This window comes from Thrips palmi, unplaced genomic scaffold, assembly GCF_012932325.1.
Source record: "Thrips palmi isolate BJ-2018 unplaced genomic scaffold, TpBJ-2018v1 HiC_scaffold_18, whole genome shotgun sequence".
In the NCBI taxonomy this organism is placed as follows: Eukaryota; Metazoa; Arthropoda; class Insecta; order Thysanoptera; family Thripidae; genus Thrips; species Thrips palmi.
The window spans coordinates 12,822,573-12,839,873 of NW_023144627.1; the positions used below are offsets into that span (position 1 = coordinate 12,822,573).

General features: G+C 53.0%; 3 protein-coding genes across 5 annotated transcripts; 2 read left to right on the forward strand and 1 right to left on the reverse strand.

Annotated features, from left to right (window-relative positions):
• Positions 1-2: 2 nt before the first annotated feature.
• LOC117644319 (endoplasmic reticulum resident protein 44) lies at positions 3-4,605 on the forward strand. Of its 3 annotated transcripts, none has more exons than XM_034383668.1 (9): positions 3-162; positions 522-597; positions 716-871; positions 953-1,137; positions 1,225-1,340; positions 1,637-1,669; positions 2,108-2,225; positions 2,320-2,497; positions 2,583-2,935. In XM_034383668.1, exons 1-9 carry the CDS (start codon positions 112-114, stop codon positions 2,933-2,935), a joined length of 1,266 nt encoding a protein of 421 aa, XP_034239559.1. In that variant the 5' UTR covers positions 3-111. The 3 variants fall into 3 exon arrangements, with proteins under 3 accessions (XP_034239559.1, XP_034239556.1, XP_034239557.1); XM_034383665.1 differs by lacking the exon at positions 3-162 and adding an exon at positions 177-328 and having other exon boundaries at positions 2,583-4,605; XM_034383666.1 differs by lacking the exons at positions 3-162; positions 1,637-1,669 and adding an exon at positions 177-328.
• An 830-nt stretch (positions 4,606-5,435) lies between these two features.
• LOC117644317 (putative inorganic phosphate cotransporter) lies at positions 5,436-9,205 on the forward strand. The gene is made up of 8 exons (XM_034383663.1): positions 5,436-5,651; positions 5,738-5,968; positions 6,306-6,393; positions 6,656-6,876; positions 7,459-7,608; positions 7,848-7,980; positions 8,071-8,318; positions 8,427-9,205. Exons 1-8 carry the CDS (start codon positions 5,451-5,453, stop codon positions 8,643-8,645), a joined length of 1,491 nt encoding a protein of 496 aa, XP_034239554.1. The 5' UTR covers positions 5,436-5,450; the 3' UTR covers positions 8,646-9,205.
• Positions 9,191-11,594, reverse strand: LOC117644322 (carbonic anhydrase 2-like). The gene is made up of 6 exons (XM_034383673.1): positions 11,498-11,594; positions 11,025-11,067; positions 10,664-10,943; positions 10,478-10,583; positions 9,441-9,674; positions 9,191-9,348 (listed from the first exon to the last, which is right to left on the reverse strand). Exons 1-6 carry the CDS (start codon positions 11,498-11,500, stop codon positions 9,241-9,243), a joined length of 774 nt encoding a protein of 257 aa, XP_034239564.1. The 5' UTR covers positions 11,501-11,594; the 3' UTR covers positions 9,191-9,240.
• Between the last annotated feature and the right edge of the window lie 5,707 nt (positions 11,595-17,301).

A 17,301-nucleotide genomic window follows, 5' to 3' on the forward strand; every position in this document is an offset into this window, starting at 1 on the left:
CTTTTGCTTTGCGGTGTTGTTGCTGCAGTTGCTGCGGTTGCTGCAGTGGTATATGAAGTAATGGACGTGTGTCTGTAACCGGCTACCTTTTAGTATTATTATTTAAAGAATATGATTCCAAAAATCACATCTAGGAGATTATTGTTCCTTCTGCATGTTTGGGTAAGGTTCTTTTCTCAGGTTTAGTCGGCGATGAATGTGTGGTTTTGTTGTTGCTGAGCCAGCCGATGCTGTCTGTTTGTTGGCCTTGGGCAGACGGATTAGACAGGTGGGCAAGATCTGCCAAAATGCCACGACACTTGATCGCTGCCCACTTCTACATTGCAACGTAGATTTATTTACTTCGTGCGCCTTGTGTCGTATTAATGGATTTTCGATCCTATATTTGTTTTGGCTTGGGATAAAAATCCAGTGTTTGGTGTTTTGTGACACTAGCTCTAACCAAAAACTTCTGTTTATGTTATTTTATGAAAGAGCTCTTGAAGTGCTACAAATAACACCTATTTCTTTTTCTCTTACAGTTATCCTATTTGTTTTACAACCCAGCGGACAGCGGGGCAGTACAACTTTCTGCTTCAAATGTAGACTCAATTTTAGGTAAGACAAAATTGATGTGTTTAATCAGCAGTTTGCATGAATCCTGAAGTGTTATCATGAGACAATTTATTAGGGTCTCTGCGGATCAAGCTTATCTTTTTTAATTTTTTATTTACAGCTTCAAATGAGTTGGTATTCATCAATTTCTATGCGGACTGGTGCCGCTTCAGTAACATGTTGGCACCGATATTCGATGAAGCAGCCGATAAGGTGACTGCAGAATTTACTACCCCTGGTCGGGTAGTAATGGGAAAAGTAGATTGTGATAAAGAAGGTAAATATTTTTTTGCAGTTGATTTAGTCACTATCAGATTGTTTGGGCTCAACTCTGTTGTCATACTGATAACTTTTTTAGGTTCATTGGCATCGAGATTCCATATTACCAAGTATCCTACCCTCAAATTATTTCAAAATGGTCAGCCTGCAAAACGAGAGTACAGGGGTCAAAGATCAGTTGAGGCCTTTGTTTCGTTTGTGAAGAAGCAGCTTGAAGATCCCACTAAGGAGTTTGCTTCTCTCAAAGATCTTGAAAAGCTTGATGTAAGTAATAGCATAGCATTGTCATTCAATGAATTTAATGCCTCATTTGTTATTTTTTAATAATTTTCTCTATAATGTATTGCACAGGACAAGAAAAGAATGCTCATTGGCTACTTTGATAGGCGAGACAATCCTGATTTCAATACCTTCCGGAGAGTTGCAACCAATTTGAAAGATGATTGTCAGTTCCACGTTGGATTTGGGTTAGTATTCTTCTTCTTCTTTGTTTTGGGGAGGGGAGGGGAGGGGGTAATGATGCCTTATATTCTTTGTTGTAATTGTTACCTGGTGATACTAAATACACTAGTGTGTATGTCCTCTTGATTATATACTTGTGGAGAAAGGTGATAAAATAGCTTTCTTTCAGCCAAAATGCTTCTGTGACTCATTGTTTGTTGGGCTACTGCTCAAATCGTATTCATTAACAGATAGATTATGCTCAAAGTGTGAGAAAAATTTTAACACGTTAGTGGCTCTAATCTACTGTTTTATTTCTCAGCTTTTCTCATGAAGCTATTAATTCAGTAATCAAGTGAGTAGAATTTGCAGATCACGTTTATCTGTTTGAATTCTGCCTCCTAGACCTGGTTTCGCTTAGATTGCTGGAAATAACAGGAAAGATACTCAATGCTTTCTTCTTCTGTTTTAAAAAGCTTAAAAGAAATCTTTCTTTGCTTTTATTATTCAATAAATGGAATTCCTTTCAATTTAGATTGCAAGTACACTTTTGGGGTATCTGAACAGCCACTATTTGAGTTTTGTTTTGCTCTATTTAGGGTCACAGGTCTGTGTGTGGCACTTTCCAATTTTAAAGCTATTGCTGTGACAGCTTTCACCCTACACTGGCTGGATTCATCTTAAGTTGGAAACGATGCATATTTTGTTTGAAATATTGTGTGTGTGTTTGGTTTGTGACTAGGTTCCTCAGATAGCTGCCTTTCATAACTTCCGTCTTTGGTTTGATTTTCAGAGCTGCTTCAGAACAGATGCATCCTCCTGGTCAATCCATTGTCGTTTTCCGTCCAGACAAGGCGACATCAAATGAGCATGATGAAACCTTCATGGGTGATCTTAAAAGTTATGATGAGGTAAACAAATGAAGTTCAAATTTTTAAGATTGTGCCCACTGAATTTGGAATCTTCTGCTTTTGTTTTACCAGTAGAATTATCTTGTCTTTGCAGTTAAACATTTGGGCAGCAGAAAAATGTGTGCCAATGGTAAGAGAAATCACATTTGAAAACGCAGAGGAGCTAACGGAGGAAGGTCTTCCCTTCTTAATTTTGTTCCACAAAGCTGATGACACGGAAAGTATCAAGAAGTACAAGGATGTCATTAACAAAGAACTCCTTGAGGAAAAACGTAAGATGGAATTGATCTCTTTATTTAGTCCTTTTTCTACTGTGTGTTTTAAAAACTAACTTATCTGTTTCATTTTCACCTACAGATAGCGTAAATTTCTTGACTGCTGATGGCGGCCGCTTTTCTCACCCCCTGCATCATCTGGGCATGAGTCAAAATGATCTTCCCCTGATAGCAATTGACAGTTTTAGGCACATGTATCTGTTCCCAAAGTTTGAGGATATGGAGATTCCTGGAAGACTGCGCCAGTTTCTTCTGGATCTATATTCTGGAAAGCTTCATCGGGAGTTCCACTATGGTCCTGATACACCTACAGAAAACACTGTGAATCTTATTGAAGGAAGTGTGGACAAGAAGCCCACAAACCCTCCAGAATCAACTTTCAAGAAGCTTGCCCCATCCAAAAACAGATACACTCTTTTACGAGATGAGCTGTAACTGTTGTATTTCCAATAAAGCCCAGTCATTTCTCCAATTGATGTGCACAGATCGGCGCAGCTAGTTATTATTTCCATAACTTGCTTCGCTCGTGCAATATTAGTAAGTTGTTAATGTGGCCACATATATTATTTCAATCAGCTCTGTGTCATTCACTTGTAAACAAAACATTATGTAAAATTGTAAAAACAACATTCTGTTATTTTGCAAAATTTATTATTTCAGTTTCTTGTAGTCTATTTGTTTCATAGTTTTGTCTTAGGTGTTCTTTGTTTCATCATTTTTTTTGTGATCACGTTTTAGTTTCTCTATGATATTTTTTTTTTTATATTTTAGAACCTGTGAGTGTGCGTGTGTATGTGTATGTATGCATTGAGTGACTTTATGATGGGAATAATTTTGGTTGAGGTGTACATTAGGTAAACTTTCTGGGTCTGTGAAATTCAAAATTTTCATGTACATTTAAGCTTAGATGTAATTATCTTATTAGCAAATTAAAATGTGATTAAGTTAGTGTTGAGTGGATGACTTCTTTTATCTGTGAAGCTGTAATTGAACCATAATGCATTGTATATGTATTTTCACTGTTTTGGAGCTAAACATATCATACAACAGGTTCTTGTTTAGTACCAAAACTTTTCAATGTTTTTACATAGTATTTTCCTTAATTCAATTGTCTAATGCCCATAGTATGAGGGTTTTTTTTAAAAGCACCTTTTGTATGTGTTGTTAACACTACAATGTAAGTCATTATGAGATGATTGTTTCGTTTTATATTAGTGCTTCCATAGTCCATTTTGCAAAAAATTGACATTTTCTGGGGCTTATGTCCATTTTTTTAAGAGAAAAGTGTGTCTATATTTGTCAGGAAGTTGTCACATCATGCAGGGATACTGGTCCTTTCATATTTTCATGCAATCACTTATGGCTCAGTATGTATTTCCTCTTTCTGTGGAAATAGGTTTTTGTAATACTTTCATATGAATTGAATTTGTTGATGTTGCAATTTCTGTAACAGGAAATAAAATTTTACTGATGAAGGTTATGTGATGTTTTGTATTTAAGGATGTAACTAATCAATCATAATGCACAAAACTGTCTGAAGTTCAATGCAGTGTCAATCAGATGGATTGCCTAGGAAAGCATTGAGAGTTTATTATCAAGTTACTGAAGAACTTTGCTATCACATGATACCATACTCTTGTAAGGTTGTTTCTAATTCTAAACAAAAACTCCACTAAACTATCAATACCTGTTCATGAAATTTCATCTTATTACATTGTTATAGGAATGAAACTCAGTAGAATTTTAAGCATTCAAGGACTGTGTCATACCAACAATAAATGATAAAAGGAGGGTGTCATCTGATTTGATCTGCAAATTTAGATCAGTTTTGAGTGTTTTTTTTCATATTTGTAAAGTTCTTGTAGTTCTCAGACGCCATATGATCTGGTTAAAAAGGCTGCTTTTGATGCCGAGTAAATGTCCCACAGAAATGGTAAAGACATCTGCTGTGTGTACAGTAAAAGCTTTTTATTGTTCCCTTATAGCTGTCATTGTTTTTTCCTCTGTTTTCAAACTAATTTTAAAGTGTAATTAACTATGGACTGAAACACTGGAAATCTTTTGTATCTTGTGTGCATAATAGAGAGTGAGCATGGAACAGGGAATACTATTTTGTTTTCATTGCCTCTTTGTCCCTCTCCCCACTCACACCGTCTCGCTCGACTCGAGCGGGTTGCCTATGCTCGACTCTGCGGGCGCGCTGGAATGGATCGGGGCTGAGACACGCCCGAGGTCGCCTCAGATCGAAACGGAATACGGCGGGCGGTAGACACAGGACCCACAGAAGGAAACTTCGGGGCTTAACTCGCACCTGTCAACACGTCTCCGTCAAAAGGTTGGCGTTAGTCACAGGGCACTCTGATAATTGGTCGGCCGTGGAGCCGGTTGGGTTTCGCACAAGCGGTGCAGAGTTGCTCGGGTCCACAGGCAGTAGTGTGGTGAAGGGGTTAGCGGCGAAGCGAAGCCCAGAAGTCCTGCATGCGCACTGCAAGCCTTGCTGCGAGCACCGCCCCTGGCCTCTGGGTGGAATTTGCGGGACGCAAACCGTGCAGTCACTCTTCGATGGAACTGTTCGCCACTCACGCACACGCGTCATGACTGCAAATCATGCCGAGGGCGCCGAGGGCCTAGCCGCAATCTGGCTACTCGTTGGCGGAAAGCAAGGCGTCGCATCAATTGGCAATGGTCATTATACTCACGCTGCGTTCATGTTATCTCGGCTCGAGTGGCAAAATCAGCCTCGTCGCGCTAAGGCCCGGTCCGCCCGGCCGGCGACCAGAGTCACTACACCCTCAAGCTGGCCATTTGGAGGTGCCGCCCCGTCCCCGCCGCACGCTCAGCTCAGACCCCGCTCCTGCCCGCCGGCAAGTCGCCGACGCCCCTGCAGCCCGCCCCGCAGCGCAGTCCCTGGCCGTCGGCACGCCCTAGCGCCCTAGCGCCCTAGTCCAGCATGACCTTCCTCGCCATCGGCGGCAACGGCCGCATGGCCGCCAGGGAGGCCGCGGCCGCCGTCCCCGCGGCCACGGCGGCGCCCCCGGCCATGTTCGGGACCAGGCACATCCAGGCCTTCATGACGTTCCTGTGCTTCGTGCAGGCCTACGTCGTCGTGTCCTGCATGTCGGTGGCCATCGTCGCCATGGCGGACGACCCGGTGAGTGGCGTGGCGGACACCGCGCACCGCGCACCGCGCACCGCCAGTCGAAAGCAGAGTTCATCAATCTTGGTCTCGTTGTCCAGGAACTGAACTGGAGCTCGGAGCACCAGAGCGTCGTGATGTCCGCCTTCCTGTGGGGCTTCTGCGTGTCCCCCATGCTGGGTGGCCGCCTGGCGCTCGTCTTCGGCGCCAAGAACGTCCTGCTCAGCTCCATCGCCCTGTCCACCGTCGGCTCCTTCGTGCTGCCCCTGGCGGCGCAGAAGGGCGGCTGGGAGGCCGCGTGCGCCGTGCGGGTCATGCAGGGCCTCTTCCAGGCAAGTCCTCACTCTCACGGGGCCGCCGCTCAGGTGCCGCGCGCACCAAAAGACCAAGGGACCAAGGCCACGGCCAGCTCCGCGCCCTCCGCGCCCTCCGCGCCCTGGGCGTCCCCGACGGGCCGGCTGCCGGCCGGTGACGGTGCCGGTGACCGCTCGGCCGCGGCGGCGTCGTTGCACGATAGGTCCACGGGAGTAATCTTCATTGCGGCAATTCACTCGCGGCCCCTTTTGGGACGGGGCGGTCAGCCGCGGACAGCGAACTTGCCCGTACCGCCGCATCTCAAACGGAAAGCCCATAAAATGTATTTTTATCGATTGTTATTTTTATTTTCAGGGTCCGCTGGCCCCCGCGACGCACGCCCTGCTGTCCAAGTGGGTGCCGCCGTCCGAGCGCTCCAGGCTGGGCTCGTTTGTGTACGGAGGTAAGCCCGCAACAACAACACAACCACCAGAAACACAAACAACACCAACCAACAACAGCAGCTTGTCGCTGATTCTGAAGAGGCGTTAGGATGCACTTTTGGCTAATCTTCGACCACGCGTACGCGCGAGGACCACGGCACAGACAGGAGATAGAATAATGTCACTGCGCGGTCATCCTCAGTTGGAAATTAGATAAACAGATAAACTGTCAATCGTACGACAGAAGCCGTGTAACCGAATTTTTTTTCTTTCTCCTCGCAGGCGCTCAGTTTGGCACGGTGATCGGACTCCTGTTCACCGGGATCCTGACCGACAAGCTGGGTTGGCCCTCGGTGTTCTACGGCGCCGGCATCCTGGGCGTGCTGTGGACCCTGGCCTGGCTGTACCTCGGCGCCGACACCCCCGTGGCGCACCCGCGCATCGACCCCCAGGAGCGGGACTACATCAAGGAGCAGGTCTCGGCCAACGCCAGCCTCGCCAAGGTGAGCCGAGGCGACTCCCTTTCCAAATTTGTTATCGTTACTCTGCGTTCGCTGCGTTCCTCGCAACGCCGGCACGGTGACGTATTATTTTCAAGATTGCGGAACACCTGTGCTTTTTAGATAAGGGGTCATTCGCACATACCACGTGTTCCTTGTGGCAGGCGGGGTCCCGCGGGGTCAGCAAGCCGAACTTTGTGGGCCATTTCCCGCCATTTCGCGCCATTTCCCGCCATTTTGCGCCATTTCGCGCCATTTCACGCCATTTCCCGCCATTTCGACTTGCAGTGTGGGTGGAGTGTCAACGTGACTCTGGGGTTATGGACATGCTTGGCTTCGTGAGTCACTTGCACGGTCCTCAAATTAGGAAGCAGACTCTATCCGCGTGTGGGTACTGCAGTAATACAGTACATAGGGCCATTGGTTGGACCAGGCTTCGAGTGTCCCCAAAGAGATTATGCAGTGGTTTGTGCCAGAGCCTCGAGATAGAGTCCGCCATGATCCGAATGGATTCATTGCAAAATCCCGGTTCGAATCTCGCGCCAACTAATCCGCACCAATCCCGGTCTGTGATTGGCTCCGCAGGTCGTGTCCACGCCGTGGCGCGTCGTGCTCACCTCGGCGCCCGTCTGGGGGCTCACGGCGGCCCACTGCGGCCAGATGGTCGGCTACTGGACCCTGCTCACCCAGCTGCCCAACTACATGAAGAACGTGCAGCAGTACGCCATCATGGATGTGAGTATCCGAGGAGCCATGGCGCCTGGCGGGCAGGCTGTTCTGTAGAGCAGCCCTGTTCGGCGGGACTGCCTACCCGGCGTCCGCAAGGGGCCACGCCGCCTGGCGGGCAGGCTGTCCCGTTAAGCAGCCCTGTTCGGCGGGACTGCATACCCACACGGCGTCTTTACGCTGGAACCATCAAAACCGTTTTACCGCGAAGAACACGTTTTAAATTGTGGTTGTTTCTGGTCCGACAGAACGGCATGGTGTCCGCGCTGCCGTACTTCACCATGTGGCTCGCCGCGCTGCCCCTGTCCTTCATCTCGGACGCCCTCATCAAGAGCGGCAAGCTCAACACCACGGCCATGCGCAAGATCGCCAACACCATCGGTACGTAGCCACGGACCAGACCAAAACTGTTTTAGCGGTCTATTTTTTTTAAAAAGATGTTTTTAAAATGTTTTTTTTTCTCGTTTGCAGCCCAGTGGGGCGGCGCCATCATGCTAGGCGTGATCGGCACCGGCGTGTCCGACTCCTCCCACGTGCTGACCATCGTGCTGCTGACGTGCTCCATGACGCTGCTCTCCGCCATGTACCTCGGCTTCCAGATCAACCACCTGGACCTGTCGCCCAACCACGCGCCCGCACTCATGGGCTTCACCAACCTGTGGGCCAACCTGCTGTCCGTCCTCGGCCCCCTCATCACCCCCCTCATCGTCACCAGACCGGTACGCAGGCAGCCCGAACCTAACCTCACCTAACTTCACCCAACTTAACTTAACCTAACCTAGCCTAAAATTTGGTGATTGAATTAAATTTTGTGGTCGTTTCGGCAGACCGACCCCGCGCAGTGGCACGTCGTCTTCTACTCGGCGGCCGCCGTCTTCCTGGTGGCCAACACTCTGTTCCTGCTGTTCGGCACGGCGGAGACGCAGCCCTGGAACACGCTGGGCCTGGAGACCAAGGAGGACCTGGAGTCCAACATGCAGACCAACATCTCCACCATCACGCTCTCGGGCGACGCCCTCAAGGGCGGCCTGAAGCACGTCAGCTGAAGCGTGAATCCGTGTTCTGGCGGACCAGCGCTGCTTTTGGAGTGCCTCTTTCACCCCGGTGGTTTCAGGGGTTTGAGAGTTTGCGAGTCGTCCCGGCCCCCGAATCGGCGCTGGGCAGTTCTGATCGACCACTCACTCCCATTACGTCATCTTTCTACAGTTCCTAGAGGACTGAAAAGAAACGGAGAACGCTCCGCGCCGACTGATAACTCGAAGCGTTTTCGTGCTCTTACTGTGATAGGTCAAGTTCCTAGATAAGTTATTCTTGTTCTCGCCGTGCCTGACCCTAGTCGGTCCTGGACTCGCGGCGACCGTGTATTGTTACTGTGAGAAATGAAAGATCTCTCCATTTGCTAAGGATAATTTATAAGTGTTAGAGTAGTGGCCCATTTCGACTTCATTGTTTGGGATTGACTGTTTGTCGTTAGGTACCGAAATCATTCTAACGGAAAATTATGGCACGATATTTGACCTGTTGCTGTGCCATGCTGTGTGAATCCATGTTTTGTCACTGTTGTATGTTGTTTTGTCAAATAAAAAAAACATTTTGAAAATCAATATTTTATTTTTGATTTATTGAAGACGATGGCCCTTATTAGGCAGGGATGTACTTCAGCTGGAGGTCGCTGTTGCTCTGCAGGGAGCGGAAGTTGGTGAGGAGAGCCTCCTCGTGGTGGTTCTCGATGCTCCTGAAGGGCTCGATCTGCAACGACAAAAAAATGCAGTCACTGACGCAAGCGCGAACTCTTTGCTGCTGTCCGACGACGCCGGGCAAAGCCATGGCAAAGCACTGACCTGGGACTTGCCGATGATGATGGGGTTCTCGTACACGATCCAGATGACGTTCTCGGAGTAGGGCTCGGTGGTGAGAGAGCCGGGGTAGGAGTAGTAGCCGCCCTTCTGCAGGCTGGGCAGCACCCAGGCGAGGAGGTTGGCGTTGGACTCGACCTTGCTGGAGTCGGCGGCGGAGATCTTGGGGATCTCGTCGACGAGCTTCTGGAAGTCGGGGTTCCTGTACGCCTCGAGGGCCTGCCAACGGAAACGGGAAATCAAAGCCGAGTCTTGAGAGGCGTCTGAGTGACGAAAAAGTGTGGTTAGCGAGAAGTGGAAAACAAATCAAACGCAAAAAAAACCCAGTGAAAAACGCAGAACAATTTAGGGTGGCAATTGGCAAACAAAGCTGGTTCAGCTTAGAAAAAGCGCCGGAAAAGCGCGGGAAGCGCGCGGCAAAAGCGCGGGAAAAGTGCGGCAAAAGCGCGGCAAAAGCGACAAAAGCAGGAACCGGGCGGCGATACTCACGTTGGGGAACAGCCTAGACCTTATCCTGTCGTTGATGCTGGCGGGCAGGAAGCGCGACATGAGCGAGCTGACGCGGGTCCACGTGGAGACCCCCGCGTCGCACATGATGCGTCGCAGCCAGCTCTTGTGGCGACGCTGGCCGCCGCAGAAGAGGCGCCGCCGCCTGTCCGGCGACATGGACGCCAGGCAGTCCGCGCACTGGAAGCAGGACCCTGGCAGGACGTGGCGGAGCCCACCCACCCTCTGGCACACCGCAAACCACACCCCCTGCCGGGCCAGGCAGGCCGGGCCACCGGCACTGCACGGCGCTTGCCTGCCCCGGGCCTGCCCGCCGGGCACGTTGGGCCGCCCTGGAGGGGCGGTGGCGGACAACCGAAACCGGACAACCGGAACCGGACAACCGGAACCGGGGAGCCGGATAACCGAAACCGGACAACGCACTTCCAGTCTGTGGATAGCCGCAGCGTCGAGGCCCTGAATGGCCCTGGATGGCCCAGGATGACCCTGGATGGCGCCAGGTGGCGCTAGCGTACCTCAATGAAGAAGCCGACGACGGCGAGACCGTCGGGCTGGTTGGCGGCCTCCTCGTAGGAGTCGTACTTGCTGTTCCAGTGCACGAGGTGGACCTCCATGGAGAAGCTGCGGCACGGGGAGGACACGGTTCACGACTCGACCGAAAAAAAAGGGCGAAAGCGACGGTGTTCGAACCGCGGACTTACGGCTTGCCGTTGAGGTGGTGCTCGCTTCCCTTGCCGTCGGTGGAGCCCCAGTGGAAGTGGACCTGCTCCAGGATGAAGGACTTGGGCAGAGGGCCGCCCTTGACCCTGGGGTTGTACAGCCAGTTCTTGAGGGTGATCTGGGCGCCGTGGCCGGTGTTGGACAGGTAGTAGGTGCTCTGGGAGGAGTGGTAGTGCTTGAAGCTCAGGGGGGCCAGAGTGGTGGTCACGGCGTCGGCGGGAATGATGTCGATGGGGGACTGGTTGGCCAGGGCGCAGGCCGCTGGGGATGTCAGTGCAGTGTAAGCAAAACTCGTGTTTTTTTACGGTGTAAAAGCAGAGCCGGTCCGTGACCGTGACTTACCGGCCGCGAGGACCAGGGCGACGACGGAAACGAGACGGGAAGCCTGACGTCAAGAACACAGTCAGTCACAACAGCCACATAGAGATTGCTCAGACCGATCGGCCACTCGGCTGAGTGGATTAAAAATTATTTTTAAAGTCGCTAGCCAATTGTCGGAACTGAAGGGTGCACTAACTTTTCTTGACTCGCACGTGCCTACACTGTCACGTGTCTACACTGCTATCACAAGGCACCGCAGGGCCACCAAGCTAGCTATCATGCAGGCTTCGACTTTGCCTTCGACTCGGTCATGCTCGCTCTTCAGATTGAAAGCTGAAAGTCTGTCGCGAAAAAGCGATTCTCACGCCTGTTGACGGCCGGCCTTCTAGATCGATAACTTGGCGATCCCTGCGGTTTTTTTTTTTTCAACATCTACGGGCGTCCTTCTGCCGAACCGGGAGGGACAAGGAACCGTGGCGTAGAAAACGACATACCATGTTCGCTGCTGCAGGAGGGCACAACACGTACTGCTGGACGGCTCGCCCTCAAACTTATAGTGACTGGCGGCCGTCTCGACGCAGCAAGCTGTTCAAACACAATTAGCGAATCAGCCCGTGTAACTCGGTTTCCTTTGCCGCCGAAGGAAAAACGCCTAGTCAGGTTGTGAATAGTCACGTCGCTCTGGCCGGGGACAACCGGGTCACGGTTTGAGAGGAGCCCTGGTCACGTTAAGTGACCAAATGTCCAATTTTTGGAAAAATTAAAAAATGAATTAATGTAAAACCCTGAAAAAAGTTCCAAAAAATGGTAATAATTTTTTTGAAAAAAATTCTGATGGTTTTGGGCGAGCGTGTACCGCGTCGTAGCAGCCGCCGCCGGTACGGGGAAGTCCCTTTCCGTGGAAGCGCAGGTGGTGGACGCTGGGGGGCAGGAGGTGCGCGGGGGGGGGGGGGGGGGGGGGGGGGGGCGCTTCACTTACGACTTCACTAGGCTTCACTCCTCGCGCGCACCGAGTAGCCCTCGACCGTGTTCGGGCCCAGGCACACACAAGTGCAAGCGCACCAAACGCGAGGTACAGTCCCGGTTCGGGGCCGACCCGGACCACGCCGCCGACTGCACTGCTGTGCACTGCGGGGGTGCGGACACGCGCACGCCCCAAACGAAGCTGGTGACGGCGTGAGGTCTGGGCGGCGTTTATTTTTGACGCCGGCCATGGATGGATGTGGCCCACTTTGCCGGGCCAAACGCACAACAAACGCCCCGCCGAGCACGGCGTGCCGCCCAGTGGGCCAGCAGACCGGCGCCGGCGGCCAAAACTCTAGACGCGTTTTTCAACTGGACTCGAACCGAACGTGTGACCCCACCAATGGATTCGTCGTTCGGAGAGCATTCCATTGGTGGGGTCACACGCTCGGGTCGAGTCCCATTTAGCGACTCTGGAGCTCAAAACGCGTCTTGAATTTCGGCCGCCTCGGCCGACGAGCCCACTGTGTGTCAGAGCGCCGGTTCAAAGTACAGTCGGCGCTAGCGAAGCTGCAGGGCTCATTGAGCCACAGCTCTTGAGAATACGCCGGCCGGTCCGGCGGTCTGTGACTTGCGAATAGCGCGAACGGCGTCGGTGAGACGATGCCTTCAATGACTCACTGCGTCGCGTTGCTTTCTCCCTTCCACTCAGATTACGCAGTGACAGAGCATGAATGGACAACAATTCTTACCCGATGAATGCACCACTTCATCAACAATACACCGACAACAAAAACAACAGTGTGTTGGAGTTGAGTTGTCCAGGAGTGGACAGTGCCGCCCGGCTGTGCCAGGCAGTGCCACAGGTCCCGGGCGAAAGTCGTAATTTGGCTCCGATATCAGAGAGATCGTCTGATGTCCCTTTTGCGGTCTTTGAGAGGTCTTTGAGAGGTCTCGGCGAGGCCGGGCCGGGCTGCCTCTCGGTGCGATGCGCGCGCATCGCAGCGCATCGTCTCGCATCTTTACGCGGCCTTGACGCCGGGCCGGGCCGACGGGGCCCACCGACTGTCATCTCACTGGAAGTAACCGCACTCGTGTCGTCTGCATCGCCTGCATCACGGGGTACAGGGTCAACAAGAAGGTCCGGGCGGAGATTTCGTCATGCGGTGAACATTTGGTGTGGTGTGCATTTTGAGGTTGACCCGAAAGATTCAACGGCGAAGATGAATTGGAGGGGCAGTGTTCTCGAGCACGGCGCACCCTGGACGGCCCGCCGCGCTGCCGCTGATTGGTCGGGCTGCGGGAATCCTTCCCCGCCCTTCCTGCGCGGGACGCGGCGGGATGCGGCAGGATGCGGCAGGATGCGAAGCTCTTTTGTAAGAATGTTGCTATCTCGCCAATACGTCTCTCCACGTCGCTCTATCGGCGGTGGGCGAATCGATGCACGGCCTTGAACGGCAACAGCATCCCGTCGGCCTGTCTGCCTGTCTGCCTGTCTGTCTGTCTGTCTGTCTGTCTGTCTGTCTGCCTGTCTGTCTGTCTGTCTGTCTGTCTGTCTGTCTGTCTGTCTGTCTGTCTGTCTGTCTGTCTGTCTGTCTGTCTGTCTGTCCGTCCGTCCGTCCGTCTGTCCGCTCGTCCGGAGGGCCTGGCTGAGGGACCGCGGCGTGCCCGGACGCCAACAATGGCCCCAACACGCTCGGCGCCCACGTCTTCAAAAACAACAACAGCAACAACAACACCGCGTGATGCGCACTTTTCGGCCGGACGAGTGGCCACTCTAGAACGGCGTTGCGCGTGGTCCGATATGACGACTGCGCCACACAGGTTGCCTCTCGGCGGCCATGTTCAAGTAGTGTGGCGGAACCGCGCGTCCTTTGAGGACCCCCTTTGGAATGGCTGGGCAGCGGGCGCGGCGGGCCGGTGCCGAACAGTCGCTCTGTCTCTCTCGCACCCCGGCGGGCCGCAGCCGTGAGTGCGAGAGAGACAGAGCGACTGTTCGGACTCGGTCTGCTCAAAGAACCCGCACTCGGCGGGCAGAAGTGCCGCAGCTCCGTGCGACGCGGGTCGCAGTTACGTCGATGACGTCACGGACGTCACGGAGTGAGTAGTTTGGGCGCTGCTTTCACCGCCCGGCCGCCTCGCCACCGCCACTGTATGAGATGCATTGCGATTCCGGGGCGGTTCTGAGAGGGGCGGGCAGATCGCGTTTGTCCGGCGGAAACGGTACAAGTACACGGTAAAAAAAAAGACAAAATGTGCAATAAAAATCCATTTTTTTCAGGCCAAAATACGTGCCCGTGCCACTGAGAAATTTTGAGAAATAAGTAGAGTTGGTAGTTGGAATTTTGACCGAAGTGGCCTGGAGGTTGTTTTAGTTTGCGACGCATTCCAGGACATCCTCCGGGGGAAGCTCGTTGCGGCTTGCGGCCCGCTTGCGGCCCGCTTGCGGCCGGCACCTGTTCCAGTGCAGGCGACGCGCTGGGGGACGAACCGCCGCCGAACAAGCCGCCATCTCTGCGGCCCGGCGGCGCGGCTACGCGGTTGTGCCTCCAGCGACTCCAGCCACCGCAGCGCACTGGAGCCGAACGAATCCCCTGCGGTCGATCGCTTCACAGCTGCGGGGCGTCGCCCTCGCTCCCTGACCGCATGTATGCTAGCATCAGTGTTATAACACGCCGCGGGTTCGAACGCCACCGGGTTCTTCCCTCCCCCCCCCCTCCCGGTCCCGGTTTTGTCGAGGAAGGGTTAGCGAAGCGCGCGTGCGGCTCAAAGAAAGTGCCCCCCGCACCGATCGGAGCCCGTTTACGGCGTACCGGTGCCGCCGACCTTGGCATGCTTTGCCGCGTTCCCACACCATCCTCTCGATCCTCTCCCCTTTCCCTTTTCGTCGTGGGCCGCGCGCCGGGAGGGAGAGAGAGAGAAAGGGAGGGGGAAAGAGAGAGACAGAGAGTGGGCGTTCCTCGCGCTTCATTTCCCTTTCTTTGAGACGCAGGCAGGCGACACGCAGTTCCACCTGTAGAGGCTCGCCACCCTAAAAAAACTTCACAAAAAAACAAAATTCTTTAAAATGAATGAATATGGAAACGTTAGAGTCATGTGACTGTCTTTGGACCGCAAAAGTTCCTAATCTTCAATTTTTAATTTTTTTTTTAAATTTTTGGCAGGACGTGTGACACGGGCCTTGTAGTGAAGTGGGTGTCTCGGCGTTGTGCCAGGCCCCGCATTTCGCCGTAATGGCATTCCGATTGAATCCCCGCCAACGGAACCGCATTCTGGCTGGGCGGCTGTGCCTCGCGCCGCCTTCGGGTCCAGCAGACTCGGTAGGCCGACTCGGTCAGCATCCGACCCCCAATCCAGCCAGCCAATCGGAGCGCGCAGTACGGTACGGTGCAGTGCAAGGCACGGCACTGCAAGGCACGGCACTGCAAGGCGCTGCACTGCGAGGCAGTGGGTCGAGGCATCCCCGTCCTCGATACCCGCTCCGCAGTCTCGTTCCGAACGGCCGGACGGCCGAACGGGCGCTCCGTCTCTCTCGCGCCGCGTGGCCGCGTCCGGGACGCCCCGCGAGTGCGAGGGAGACGGGGCGACGAGAGCACTCCCCGCGATTTACTCCCATCTCAATGTCTTGTTAGAGGGCGACCGCGCCGCGCCGTGCGTGCGGCCCTCGCGCTGCACACGAGCGTCCCGTCTCTCTCGCACTCACGCGCCGCCGGGCACCGCCGGCCCTCCTGCCGCAAGGTGCGAGAGAGACAGACGACCTGACTCTTCGGAACCAAACGCCGCAGCCGCCTACTATACGGCCCCCCATTACATCTTCCGCTCATCGCCTGTCCGTACCTGCCTGCCTGTCTGTCTGTCTGTCTGTCTGTCTGTCTGTCTGTCTGTCTGTCTGTCTGTCTGTCTGTCTGTCTGTCTGTCTGTCTGTCTGTCTGTCTGTCCGTTGTCTCTGCCTCCGGAGGGCAGGCAAAATTAATTGAAGAAAATTCTCCCTCTTCACGGGGCAGTCACGCGAGAAGCTCACCCCAGCAACGACGCCAACAACAACAACAACAACAACAAAATCAACAAAAAACAACAACAGCAACATGGAGAAGGGCCCCGCGGGCAGAGAATCCCCGGCGATTTGACAGTGTTGCCCTTCTAAGGGCTCGCGCCCTGCCTCGCGCCCTGTGGATCGCCCTTGGTGGTAACGTCCAGGGCCCCGAGGGCCTTTCTGACAAGAGCGCGCCACCCGCCGCGATGCGGCAGGCCGATTCCGAGAGTGGGGTGCTCAGCGTCGCTCCGTCTCCCTCGCTCTCGCGGGATGGGGGCGTCCCGTGGAGGGGTGCGGGAGAGACGGGGCGACGACTCTCGGAATGAAGCGGGCGGCGCACCGCGCGGCACCGCGTGACGGAGACAGCCTCGAGGATAGCGCGCCGACTGCACACAAGTGCACACTAGTGCACTCAGGTGCGCCGCCGAGTAATATGGAGTGACTGCCGCGCCGCCGCCGCACTGCCAAAATTTTATCTTTTTAATGGGAAAAATCAATTTAGAAACAATAACAACTTGATTTGAGGAGAAAAAAACACGGAGAGACGGGCACCCTTAAAATCCCCCTGTAGTTTTTTCTCGCAGTGTATGGCGTGACTGCCACGCCGCGACCGCACAAATTTTATCTTTTAAATGGAAAAAATCAATATAGATACAACAACAACTTGATTTGCGAAAAAAAAAGCAAAAACGGAGAGACGGGCACCCTTAAAATCCCCCGTTGTCAAAGCCCAGGTGTCCGTGACAGTGACGCAGTGACGGGACAACTTCACGCTATCATTTGCTTTCTCGAAACTCCGTGTCGCAAGTGAATATAAAATAAAATAATACGAACCTAATGGATCTTAAGTGGGTGCGAACCCAGCCACTTGCGTAGCCACTTGCTCGACGTGGTCCGACAAAACTTTATCCAGCTGTGAGTCTGTCTTTCACTCTGTCGGTGCAACGCCTTCCGACTGTTCGGCCGACCGGGCTGAAATTTCGCGAGGCCATTCTACATGATTTCCAAGGTTTTAAACCCAAAATTCCAGCTTATTTAATGAACTGAAGGGTCTTGTTGTCGCTGGGCATCGGGCTCTTCTTCGCAATGATGTGGCCTGGGCTTTGCGGCTTCGCTTTGCGGCTTCGCTTTGCGCGCTTTGCGCTCTGCCCGCCGCACGGTCGCACGCCGCCTTGTGTTCACAGGTGGAAGGTGGCGAACTAGCTGAAGACTGATTCCGGGAGCCGTTGGCGTCGCTCTGTCTCTCTCGCACTCACAGAGCGTTCCGTGAGAGCGAGACAGCGACGAAAATGACTCTCGGAA

Excerpts from the sequence above, each read along its gene's own strand:
- LOC117644319 (XM_034383665.1), top strand. The coding sequence starts at position 197 with ATGTGTGGTTTTGTTGTTGCTGAGCCAGCCGATGCTGTCTGTTTGTTG. Across the intron at positions 329-521 it reads GCCCACTTCTACATTGCAAC|TTATCCTATTTGTTTTACAA; the intron begins GTAGATTTATTT and ends TTTCTCTTACAG. Across the intron at positions 1,138-1,224 it reads AAGATCTTGAAAAGCTTGAT|GACAAGAAAAGAATGCTCAT; the intron begins GTAAGTAATAGC and ends TGTATTGCACAG.
- LOC117644322 (XM_034383673.1), bottom strand. Across the intron at positions 10,584-10,663 it reads CACCACCTCAACGGCAAGCC|CTTCTCCATGGAGGTCCACC; the intron begins GTAAGTCCGCGG and ends CCCGTGCCGCAG. Across the intron at positions 9,349-9,440 it reads TCATCATCGGCAAGTCCCAG|ATCGAGCCCTTCAGGAGCAT; the intron begins GTCAGTGCTTTG and ends TTGTCGTTGCAG.
- LOC117644317 (XM_034383663.1), top strand. The coding sequence starts at position 5,451 with ATGACCTTCCTCGCCATCGGCGGCAACGGCCGCATGGCCGCCAGGGAG. Across the intron at positions 6,877-7,458 it reads CCAACGCCAGCCTCGCCAAG|GTCGTGTCCACGCCGTGGCG; the intron begins GTGAGCCGAGGC and ends TTGGCTCCGCAG. Across the intron at positions 8,319-8,426 it reads CCCTCATCGTCACCAGACCG|ACCGACCCCGCGCAGTGGCA; the intron begins GTACGCAGGCAG and ends TCGTTTCGGCAG.